General features: G+C 37.9%; 1 protein-coding gene across 4 annotated transcripts in view; it reads left to right on the top strand.

The window, feature by feature from the left end:
• The window catches only part of hid1a (HID1 domain containing a), a 31,129-nt gene that overhangs the window by 16,188 nt on the left and 1,813 nt on the right, over window positions 1-13,128 (top strand). The window contains exons 11-20 of one of the 4 annotated variants that reach the window (XM_079834057.1): window positions 275-426; window positions 546-624; window positions 3,489-3,653; window positions 4,494-4,721; window positions 4,955-4,978; window positions 6,228-6,311; window positions 6,587-6,732; window positions 6,802-6,891; window positions 7,862-7,953; window positions 8,033-8,191. In XM_079834057.1, coding sequence (XP_079690183.1) covers window positions 275-426; window positions 546-624; window positions 3,489-3,653; window positions 4,494-4,721; window positions 4,955-4,978; window positions 6,228-6,311; window positions 6,587-6,732; window positions 6,802-6,891; window positions 7,862-7,953; window positions 8,033-8,191 — 1,219 coding nt within the window. Of the gene's footprint in view, window positions 1-274; window positions 427-545; window positions 625-3,488; window positions 3,654-4,493; window positions 4,722-4,954; window positions 4,979-6,227; window positions 6,312-6,586; window positions 6,892-7,861; window positions 7,954-8,032; window positions 8,192-13,128 lie in introns of all 4 variants that reach the window. The other 3 variants (XM_079834059.1, XM_079834060.1, XM_079834058.1) reach the window with 3 other exon arrangements.

The raw sequence follows: 13,128 nt of genomic DNA, 5'->3' as shown, positions 1-13,128 counted from the left end.
TCAGGTTTCATTACAAATTCATTCGTTTTTCAAAGATGAACAAAAGTAAGGAATAACACGAGGGTGAGTATATTTGGGTGAACTAGCCATTTAAGGGTGACACTTCATTTATTTTTTCCACTGAAGTCCAGTAGTTTTTATGAGAAACCCTCTCTGGCCCTTAGATTTAAACGGGCTGTTTTTGTTGGTTTTTTTTACGGTCTCTATGTAGATGACTTTTGTTGTGATTGTCTACTGAGCTCTTGATGTTTTTATTGTGCATGTTGAACTTCAGCACGGGTCGGTCTCATGCACATCGGCGTCTTCATTCTGCTGCTGCTGAGCGGAGAGAGGAACTTTGGTGTGCGTCTGAACAAGCCGTACTCGCTTCATGTCCCTATGGACATCCCTGTGTTCACTGGCACACATGCCGACCTGCTCATTGTGGTGAGACACATGCCTGCTTTAGTTTTGCAATTCACACGGAAGGTTTAAGATGGTGTTTTTACATCTGGTTCGAATAGAAACATATAAGGAGTTTTTAAAATCTCTGGTTATGTCTGAAGGTTTTCCACAAGATAATCACCAGTGGCCATCAGCGTTTACAGCCTCTCTATGACTGCCTGCTCACTATTGTGGTGAATGGTGAGTAATAACAGAGTCTTGTGTTTGCACAGGGCTTTACTTGGATTCATGTTTCAGTATGTTGTTATGTCACAAAAAACTGGAGGTGACTTTTTTTCTTGCATGTGCTTAGAGACTATTATTATTCCATTTATTAGAAATGATTTATACCACTTAGGGCTATTTTCATCGTAGAGAATAAAGCCAGTTTCCTGTCGGTTTCCTGAGATCAAAAAGGCCTTTACTTGAAATTGAATGTTCAGAGTAATGTAGAATGAATGCTTACTGTAAAACAAATTTATGTTCAGGGTTTCTACGGGTCTAAATTTGACCTTCCACAATTTAAGGCCTTAAAATGTCTTAAAGGTGCCATAGAATGCATTGATACAATATTTTAAATTGTCTTCTGACATCTACCTAGAAGGTATGTGGCTTAGGTAAGGGCAAAAATACTCTAGATGTGGTTTTACATGTCCATTTACAACCCTAGGATTTGTCCCTAGAACGAAATGGGCTGTTATTACCTTATTTGGAAGGGTCATGAATAATAATGTTGAGCACTGCTCTGATTGGCTGTTTCAATAGCTCACACAAATGCAGTTATTCAGCGAACACAATCACAAACAGCACATGAGTCGTGACAGAACACAGACCACCTGAATGACACTTTAAGCAGAAAATCTCAAATGGAGATTGCTGAAATGCGCGCGCGTGCGAGAGAGAGAGAGCTTGCAGAAAAAAGGACTCAACAGTGAAGGGGTGAATCTCTAAAACATCAAGAGTGCAAAAAAACAGACAAAAAAACTCACACACACACAAATGAACGCGTGCCATTCCAAAAGCTAATTGTGTTTTGTGTGTTTGTGTTTTTTTGTCTGTTTTGCACTCTTGATGTTTTAGAGATTCACCCCTTCACTGTTGAGTCCTTTTTTCTGCATCCTGGCTGATTTGTAGATTGTATGCACAAAAAAACTATTTTCATATTTTTGCCAATTTCCCATTCATTTCCTATGGGGGTCATTTTTGACCCGAAGGTCCAGAGTGTGACTATTTTTTACGACCACTTAGACTTTTCAAATCCTGTCCCCAATTTTTTGGGTGTTCATATACCAAGTACCAATAAAGTCACCAAGTTTCGGACCATTCCGATGAAGCTACGATTTTTAAAATTTTTTTATAAAACACTTCGGATCATTTTTAACCCGAAGAACCCCAGAGGGTTAAGTAAAGCTCCAGATATAATATGTGTTCTTTTAACAGAAAAGCTCTGATTGGGGGATTTAAATTACTGACATCTGGCAACCGCAAGCATGAACACTCAAACGCTCCTCTTTTTCCCCCAACAAAACCAAAGAGTGGGTTTTTGGTCAAAGTTTTTCATTTTAGTCTCGTCTGTTTTCGTCAATGATATTGCATGTTCATATAGTCACAGTTATCGTTTAAGGACGTTTGTGTCATCTCGTCTTGTCTTAGTCATGGAAAAAATGGTTGTTAACGAAATTAACACTGAGCAAACAAACAACTTTGAATTAAATTGGTGCGGTATCCTGTTATAGATAAACATCAACCATGCCTGTTGACAGTTCTGTTCTGTGGGAAGGGTATGAAAAGTGCTCACATCCCCTGTGTCCACGTTAACACCGCCTCGCCTTGAATATGCGCTGGTATATGCAAATTTTGGGGGTGTAAATATTAATGATACCGACTGTTACGTCACGGTCGGTGTTATGTGTGGATTCGCCCGTTTTTCAGTGGTCTTTTGCACGCACAAGATTTACATATGAAGGAGGAAACAGTGGTGTTTGAGGCTCATGGTATGTCAGTTCCATGTAATGAAATCTTATTATTCAACTATGCCAAGGTAAATACAGTTTTCTATTCTATGGCACCTTTAAATTGGAGCAGGAAATCTTAAATTCAATATCATGCCATTAGATTAGTGCCCTATGATTTCTGCAATGCTGAAAACATAGACGGAATCGCAGAATCCAATCATAAAAATGGATTAAAACATGAAATTTGAGCAAAAATAAAAGGCCCTAAAAAATTTTTTTTTGTTAAACTTTTAATAAATTGCTGTTAAATTGTCTGTTTCATGATTTCAATTAATTAGACATGCTTTTTGATTGATAGAATTTAATTTTACCATTAAAACAGAGAACAATTTAAATAGAATAAACTATCTATCTATCTATATATATATATATATATATATATATATATATATATATATATATATATATATATATATATATATATATATATATATATATATATATATATATATATATATATATATATATATATATATATATATATATATATATATATATAATCATAATATAAACTGATTTCATAGGGCTCTTAATTGTAAAATTAAATAGCATGAACTGCAAAAAATGAAAATCTACTTCAGGATTTTTGTTTTCCAGTACAAATATCTAAACATCCTTACATCAAGATACATTAACTTGAGATGCAAATTGAACAAAATTAATTGAGTTTTTGCTTAAAACAAGAACAAATATCTGTCAATGCGTATGAAAATTACTTGCCACTGAAATAAGTTGCTTTTTATGAACCCATTGGCAGATATTTGTTCTTGTTTTAATCATAAAATCCGTTTCACATGATTTCTCAAACTTTAAGCTGTAAAATGTATTAAAACGTTATGAAGTCTTGCTGATGCAACTCATTGTGTGCTTCCTAGACATTTATATTTAACATATGGACGTGTTATGTTGCCTTAAATGTATTCCTTAAAAGGTCTTGAATTTGCCTTAATTAAACCTACAGAAACCCTGATGTTTGTGTAGTTTGGTGTGTGTCATTCAAGTGTTGTGTTCTTTGCGTCCGCTGTCACATAACACCTTGTCCTTGTTTAGTGTCTCCCTACCTAAAGAGTCTCTCCATGGTTGCTGCCAACAAGCTCCTACATCTCCTGGAGGCGTTCTCCACCAACTGGTTCCTGTTTTCTGCACCTCAGAACCACCATCTGGCCTTCTTCTTGCTGGAGGCCTTCAATAATATCATTCAGTACCAGTTTGATGGTGAGATCGACACTCTCGTTCATCTTTGCCAGATAAATTGTAATCTTGAAAGGAGCCTTCTCTTACTGTTCTGCCAACTCTCCCAACTCTGTTCATAGAAGGCCATGTAGCAAATTATGGATGGAAACTCTTGTACATACTGTGGTCTTACTTCTGCTAAAATGTTACATAAAGATGACTCCAACCAGGGTCAGAAATTAACTTTTCCATTAAGGGCCAATAATTGCTCCCTAAAAAAATACATTTCCAGGGGCTTTTTAAATAAATATATTAAAATATGTGACTCTGGAGCACAAAACCAGTCATGCGTCTCACGGGTATATTTGTGGCAATAGCCAACAATACATTGTTTGGGTCAAAATTAACCATTTTCTTCAATGCCAAAAATCATTAGGATATTAAGATCATGTTCCATGAAGATATTTTGTACATTTTCATACCGTAAATATATCAAACATGTATTATTAGTAGTAACATGCATTGCTAAGGACTTCATTACTTTAAAGAAGATTTTTTCAATATTTAGACTTTTTTGCACCCTCAGATTCCAGATTTTCAAATAGTTGTATCTCGGCTCCTATCCTAACAAACCAAACACCAATGGAAAGCTTATTTATTCAGCTTTCAGATGATGTATCAATCTCAATTTAAACAAATTTACCCTTATGACTTATGGATTTGTGGTCTAGGGTCACATATTATTAAATTACATTTGGTTTAATTCTGCAGGGGATTTTTTTGCCCCCTTATTTTGAATTTGGGGGTCATTTTTGTTCATTTTGTCCCCAATCCCCCATTGATTTCCAGCCCTAACCCCCACTCTGATAATGTTTTGACCAGGTAATTGTAATTTGGTGTACGCCATCATTCGGAAGCGTAACGTCTTCCATCAGCTGGCCAACCTGCCCTCCGACGCCGCCACCATTCAGAAGGCCTTGCAGAGGAAGAGGAAATCTCCAAATGCTATATCTCGGACCAGCTCACAGGAGACGGTGTCCATGGAGGGCTCCCGGCCGGCTGTGCCCGCTGAGCCCGGCACTCTGAAGGCCAGTCTGGTGGCCATACCAGGTAGCTCTGCTTATTGGTGTGTTTACTGACCAGTGTACTGCATATTAAATAGTAGCATTAATCAGTGTTGGGGGTAATGCATTACAAGTAAAGTTATGTAATCAGATTACTTTTGTCAAGTAACTAGTAAAGTAATGCATTGCTTTTAAATTTACTGCAAAATATCTGTTACTTTTTCAAATAAGTAACGCAAGTTACTTTGTTTTCCCATGTATTGACTGACACTTCTTCAGTCCCCTTGATGAGAGAAATCGTGAGTAAGTGCAGAGGTGTTGTGTGTGAACATTATGGACTAAATGTGAGCATGCATTTACTCACTTTCACAAAAACAGATCCAGTATTCCTCAAAATGAATAAAAACACTGAAATGCAAACTCTGAATATTATTCAAACCTGCAAAAATAAAATATGTAAAATAACACAAATATACTTTATGTATTTAATCTCACTTTATTAACCAATGTCTTTGCTGCTGACCTAATAATCCAATTTAACCATAAAAATAAGCAAAAATTACTTAAAGGGATATATCACCCAAAAATGAAATTTAGCCCATGATTTACTCCCCCCTCAAGTCATCCTAGATATATGACTCTCTTTCAGAAGAATAAAATCGGAGTTGTAGAATAAAAGAGAATAAAAATGTCTCTTCCAAGCTTTATAATGACATTGACTTGTTGGGTCATTTTTGAAGTCCATAAAAGTGCATCCATGCATCATATAACTGCTCCACACGGCTCCAGGGGGTTAATAAAGACCTTCTGAAGCGAACTGGTGCGTTTGTTTAAGAAAAATATCCATATTTAAAACTTTAAAGACTAAAATAGCTAACTTCCGGCAGTCAGCAGTGTGCAAGTCGACTTGCGCTAAAAGAGTAACCCCCGACGCTATGTTTTGGTTTGTTCTATCCTCTGTGCTTCGGTGTTGGTCAATGCACATGCGTCAAGGGTTCAAGGGGTACTCTTTCGTCGTAAATCGATGCGCACGGCAATCCGCCGGAAGTTAGCTATTTTAGCCGTGTGGAGCAGTTATATGATGAATAGATGCACTGCACTTTTATGATTGATAGATGCACTTTTATGGACTTCAAAAATGACCCATCCAGTCAATGCCATTATAAAGCTTGGAAGAGCCAGGACATTTTTTAATATAACTCCGATTGTGTTCGTCTGAAAGAAGAAAGTCATATACACCTAGGATGACTTGAGGGGGAGTAAATCATGGGCTAATTTAAATTCTTTGGTGAACTATCCATTCTAAATATCACATTTGAAGACATCCCACCTTTCAAAAACTTTCTGGAAGACACCCCCTCACCCCACCCCACCATAATATACAACAATTATATGATACTATTATATTAATTTGCATAAACCGCCTAACACAGGTTCATTCATTCAATAGTATTAGTGTGTCGAATGTGATGTAGTTACGTGTGATGAAAAAAGGTCTCTATCTAAAATCTGAACGCAAGTGGTCACAGAATACTTTTTTTGTTTTGTTTAGTTTTTATTGCTGACGCAAGAGTGTTGTACTTTCTTTTCCTGCATCCTATTCTTTTGTGGTCCAGAATGCCAGCACAGCTTAAAGGTTTGGCCTCTTATATTTTTGGCAAATGTACTTTTTATTATTATCATTAAAAAACAAACAAGCAAGCCCAGCCCAGGTGAGAAAAAGTACAGCAACACATTACTTTCCATAAAATGTAACCAAGTAACGCAGTTAGTTACTTTTTTTTAGGGATAAAAAATAATAATATTGTAAAGCATTACTTTTGAAAGTAACTTTCCCCAACACTGGTATTAGTGAAGACCAGCTACTATGAGATAGTGGCACTTCATGTAAGTCAGGCTAACTCTCTTTAGGCATCGATAAACTGACGGAGAAGTCCCAGGTTTCAGAAGACGGTACTATGATAGCAGTGCCACAGGCCGAAACCCCACAAACCCCTGAGCACAGCGCCGCAGCTGGAACCAGCGACACAGAGTCCATCTCGGGAAGAGACAATGAAGTGAGACGCCCAATCATATTCACTACTTGCTCTTCAAATGAAGGTGATAACAGTGATGTCTCTTGCCAGGATGTCTTCTACACCGAGGCAGAGATGGCGAGGAGACGTCTGTCCAGCTCATCATCATGTGTCAGCCACTGGAACCCGAAGCCCGACTGGGTAAGAGAACCTTACTCATCACAGCCATTAGGATCAGTGTCTTACCGAAGGATTTTAAACTGGAAATTGTTGAAAAGTGTCATTTTTAACCCTTGAGTTAAAGGGATAATTCACACAAAAATTAAAATTAGCCCATGATTTACTCACCCTCAAGCCATCCTAGGTGTATATGACATTCTTCTTTCAGACGAATACAATCGAAGTTCTATTAAAATGTCCTGGCTAATCCAAGCTTTATAATGGCAGTGAATGGCAGCCCAAAATTTGAAGCCCTAAAAGTGCATCTATCCATTATAGAAGTGCTCCACACGTCTTTTTGTTAGCATTTGATTTCCCCTTCCTCATAGAAAGAACTGATGATTTGGTCTTTTTTTTTTTCAGTAACCCAAATTTGTCACATTGCCTGTTGACAACATTTTACCACACCCTGAAAAAATGTATTTGTCCTGTTATTTATTTGAAGTGCAGGTTTATATTGCACAATCAAAAATCATGGTTTTATCAGAGACGCCCACATCTCAACATCCAAAATGACACTTTGACCTGAGCATGTTTTGCTGAAGTGTTTTTTCTTTAATTGCTAATGTGACCTTTGTCACCACAGACTGAACAAAATTAAGCATTGCTTGGTCATTGGTTGAGCTTGGTCATTGGTATTATCTAGTTGTGTTCTTAAATTTAACAGCTGACTGGTTGATTGTAATCCATTACATCCCTTTCTATCAAAGTTATCTGACATTAGCAAGAAGAATTTGCTCTGACACAGTTTAACTCTGAGTTCTTGTCATGTTTTATAAACTACAGCGAATAAACTGATAATGTGAGAAAATGTTGAAGGTGTCTGAAAACATTTTGGTTTGACTGTATCACAAAATGGAAGAAAAGATGTGTCAATGCTTTCGTTTAATCAAGAACAACCCTAAGTTAATCATTTTAAAGTCTGAAAAAGTTGTCTGCTCTCAAATCACAGGTCCTGTCCTGGAAGAGTAAACTCCCATTGCAAACCATCATGCGCTTGCTACAGGTACTGGTGCCACAGGTGGAAAAAATCTGCATTGACAAGTAAGAGAAGAGTTTGTCACTGATAGTTGCTTGTAGTTTGATGTGCTGCTGTGAATGTGACGATATGTTCTTGCATCAGGGGTCTAACGGATGAATCTGAGATTCTGAAGTTTCTTCAGCATGGCACTCTAGTGGGTCTGCTGCCCGTGCCACATCCCATTCTCATCCGGAAATACCAGGCCAATGCAGGGACTGCCATGTGGTTTCGCACATACATGTGGGGAGTCATTTACTTGCGGTAAGTGTGACATTACAGTCTGTGGTCGGTTTTCATGGGTGGTGTTTTCTGGGCATGAAAACATTCATGATTTATCAGTGCATACTATAAAAAAACTAGTTTTGTACAAAGTTCTGTCATGAAACTGGGCCCTATCATACACCCGGTGCAATGCGGCCAGACGCAAGTGTTGTTTGCTAGTTTCAGCCTGATGCAGTTATCATTTTCACGTCCAGCGCCAACGTTGTTTAAAGAGCACTGGCGCCATCTTTTCACCCATGGGCGTCTGGTCTGAAAACCAGGTGTGTTCAGGAGAATTGTTGGAGCGTTGCTATTTTGAGGAACTGAAAACGACTGCGCCATTGACCAACACAAACCTACTCTAAAGTCAATAGCGCAGTATTTTTTGTGTTATTTAAAGGGTGTGTTAGTAATATGAGATTATTATTGTGTACATAAATATAAAAATGCCTACATGTCATAATAGATAGTCATTGCATGTATCATAATTTGCCTAACTATTTGCCGTAATGACGTGCAAGCAGGCGTCATTGGACGAGCAGATCCGGTTCCTCTCTGGAGAAGTGTTCTGTCTTTCCTCCATGTAAATAGTGAATCTGCCATGGTGTGAGCACAAACGGCTTTTAAAGGGAATGGGAGATGAGACTCTGATTGGTTTATTGCACGTTATGCCCAAAACACACCCATGACTCATTAAGAGACTAGGGACAACCCTTTTGGAACATGCGCCTGGAGCACCGACCGTTTTTTCCGTCGTTAAACTTCGGACACGACCTAAGTGCACCTTTAGACTATGTGCTCAGATCATTAAAATAGAGCCCATAGATGTTCCTCAACTCAGTCTTCTTGCAATCATATAATTCTCTATAGAGCACAGCTGATTGGTTCCTGCTGTATGTATGTCGTAGCTGGGGGCGTAGCGTGGGGACGGAGTCGGCGTGGGGGAAAACAGTCCATTCCCCCACACTGGAAATGCATGGTGTTAACCCGATATAGCCTATTTAGAATCACTTGTGCCGCTTGACAGAGCAAGATATATAGAAAAACTGAGCCGTATTGGGTCGGATTGTTCGTACAGTGTCTGTGACTGGAAAAACGACCCAAAGAAATGGCCAGACGTGTCATTTTCTCGTCAAAATGCATCCTGCTCCCAAAGATATTACGTCATGCCTACTTCATAAATCACCCAGTCTTTCGATGAAGATGTTAATTCAGTGTTCCTGAATTTAATGGATTTGAAGTATTACAAACATTTAATATTTTAAAATGATCATAAAACTTGTCTTGTGCTATGAAATGTTTTTTCTAGATATGCCGTGTGCAATGCAAAGGGCATTTGTTCATGTATTTGTTTGGGCTAGACTAGAAACATGAAATGCGCAGAGTCTAATGCCAAATGTTAAATTACCGCAGTGCCACCCTTAACAAACATTTGTTAAAAGCCTAAAATCCAGTTATATGATGTAAGTTTTCTGTCGTCTTGCATGCATGTAGCTTTATCTGTTTTGTTATTTGTTTTTCTTGTTAGTACAGTCATTCACAGATTGATTCCGAGTTCAGCATTTACATTTTACAGAGCAAATTTGGAGTTGTTAGTGTCACAGTATTATTCAAATGACTGACAATAGCAAAGTTTTTTTTGCTTTTTTATAGCAACCGTCTTCATCAAAGGACTGGGTGATTTATGAAGCTATTATGCCGTGTAATTAGCCTGATGTTGTCATATCATGTCTGATACTGCTCCATTGGGCTGTGATTATGGGGCATGTTTTAACCGAGCCAGGAAAGACCTCAATTGGATAGACCTACAACCAATCAGAGCAACGGAGCGACGCATAACGTTAGTTGTCAACAGAACTCTACTGCACACATGCTGGAAGAAGTAGAAGATGAAGACGAGTGTAAACGATCTTTGCCGGTGTTGTAAAAAAGAATCGGATCAATACAGGGCAAATACATTAAAGATAATTAGCAAATATGACTATATATTGAGGCGGAAACTGTCAAAATGGCAATCCCTCAGAAAAACAGCCTGGATGCCAGCCGAACTTAGCCCCGCCCACAACATTTTAACTCAGGCAGTTCGGTCTGGACTTGATCCGTAGAGGAGTAATTATGGCCGAACAGAAACTGTTCGGACCAATGAAATTGTCAGGGCGGGCTTTAGACGATGATGGACAGATGATAAACAGTAACGTAATCATCCACGTCATCAAAGGCGCTTGGGTTGAATTTGTTCTAATCCTAAACGGAGAACTTGTTCGTATATGCATTCACCTTTACTATTTCTCTCAGAAATGATGATCGTGTTGGTAAGTACTCTGTGTATCCTTCAATTCTTTTTTTACAACACCGGCAAAGATCGTTTACACTCATCTTTTTCTTCTAACGTTAGGCTACTTTATTCCAGCGTGCGTGCAGACAGGGTTGCCAAGTTTTTACAACAAAACCCGCCTAAAACGTTGCTAACGTTACTCAAAACTAGCCAAAAACAAGCCCAATAGCTTTCCAGGGGGGTTCTCTGGGGAAAAAAGGCATTTGGGGGGTAAAATATGTGTTATTTTGGCAGGGCTGCCTGCTAAAATTCGCATTCATGGGTCTGTATATCACATAATTGGGGTCGCTTCAACCCGTGGACTTGGCAACACAGTGCAGTTGAGTTCTGTTGACATTTGACAACTAACGTTATGCGTCGCTCCGTTGCTCTGATTGGTTGTAGGTCTATCCAATTGAGGTCTTTCCTGGTTCGGTTGAAACACGCCCCATAATCACAGCACAACGGAGCAGTATCAGACTCATATTCTGACTAGAATTGAGTATGACAACGTCATGCTAAGAATAAGCCAATTTTAGTGCAAAAAGTGCCCAATATAAGAGATCGGAAGAAGCAATGTAAATAACAGGCATTCACACACGGAGTACTTATCAACACGATCATCGTTTTGAGAGAAATAGTTAAGGTGAATGCATATACGAACAAGTTCTCCGTTGGGATTAAATCGAATTCAACCCAAGCGCACTTTGGTGACGTAAATGCTTACGTTACTGTTTATCATATGTCCATCATCACATAAAGCCCGCACTGACAATTTCATTGGTCCGAACAGCTTCTGTTCGGGGCATAGTTACTCCACAACGGATTAATTCCAGACCAAATTTACCGGACTCAAATGTTGTGGGCGGGGCTAATTCTAAATTTGGCTGGCATCCAGGCATAATAATTGGGCGAGAAAATGTCATTCAAGTGTCACACATGTACAGTTAGACGATGATGACGATTTACAGTACAGTGTCCCCATCACTATACTGGGGTGTTAGGACCCACACAGACCACAGGGTGAGCACCCCCTGCTGGCCTCACTAACACCTCTACCAGCAGCTACCTAGTTTTCCCAGTTGGTCTCCCATCCAGGTACTGACCAGACTTCAGAGGGAAACCAGTCTTGGGCTACATGGTGATATGGCTGCTGGTTCACTATATCTGTATCACTATAGGTGGACTATATCAGCACAAACATGAGCCCAACCCTTCCCATAATTAAATACTTTTGAATGTTTTGTTTTGTTTTTCTGCTTTTTGACGCAGCTCGAGTCCCATGACAAGTATGAAAACAGTTGTGTAAAACATTTCTTCAGGATTCTTTGATGAATAGAAAGTTCCAAAGAACAGCATTTATTTTAAAAAGAATATTTTGTAACATTATAAATGTCTTTACTGTCACTTGATCAGTTTAATGCATCCTTGCTGAATAAATGTATTAATTCCTTTAAGTTCTTTCCCAAATGTAAATAATAAATTCTTACTGACCCAAAACATTTGAACAGTAGTATAATGTTGCGAAAGCTTTATATTTCAGATAAAAACTGTTCTTTTGAACTTTATATTCATCAAAGAATCCTAAAAAAAAACTGTTTTCAACATTGATAATAATCATAAATGTTTCTTGAGCATCAAATCATCATATCAGAATGATTTCTGAAGGATCATGTGACACTGAAGACTGATGATGATAATTCAGCTTTGATCACAGAAATACATTTCATTTTATAATTAAAAAATATATATATATATATATATTTTTTAGGAAACAGTTATTTTACATTTTAATAGTATTTCACAATATTACTTTTCTTTTTTGTATTTTTAATAAAATAAATGCAGCCTTGGTGAGCAGAAGAGACTTTGTCTTAAAACATTAAAAATCTTGTGTATATTACATTTTTGTTTTGTTTTTTGGTCACATTTCACCTAAAAATAATGCTCCTGAAAATTAAACATAAATTACAATTAAACATAAATAGTCATCAAATACTAAGAATGAAGTTATAAACGTGACCAAATGGAAAGCTTATTTATTCAGCTTTCCATCGGTGTATGGTTTGTTAGTATAGGAGCTGAGATACAACTATTTGAAAATCTGGAATCTGAGGGTGCAAAAAAAATCTAAATATTGAGAAAATCGCCTTTTAAAGTTGTCCAAATGAACTCCTTAGCAATGCATATTACTGCTAATAATAAATTTTTTATATGTTTACGATAGGATATTTACTAAAGATCTCCATGGAACATGATCTTAATATCCTAATATCCTTAATATCCCGATTATTCGAATATTCCTATTTAATCATTGTTAAATCGAGCATTGGCATCCTCAATAAACCCATCTCCGGCCTGGCGGCCCCGATCTTTCGAATATCGCGATTTAATAATTGTTTAATCAATACGTCATCCTCAAAAAACCCGTCTCCGGCGTGTTGCCTCCAATCTTTCGAATATTACTATCAAATATGACCTCTGACCTGTAAATTGCCAGAATAATAATCATACACTGCTTGTTAATTGGCCAGAGGAGAACTGGCATCCCGACTGAGCCTGGTTTTTCCCAAAGTTTATTTTTCTCCATTAGGTCACCTGATGGGGTTTTGGTTTCCTTGCC

Source organism: Gobio gobio (assembly GCF_949357685.1).
Source record: "Gobio gobio genome assembly, chromosome: 1".
Lineage (NCBI taxonomy): Eukaryota > Metazoa > Chordata > Actinopteri > Cypriniformes > Gobionidae > Gobio > Gobio gobio.
Note: the sequence above shows the minus strand (reverse complement) of the source record. Positions and strands in the feature narration are given on the sequence as shown.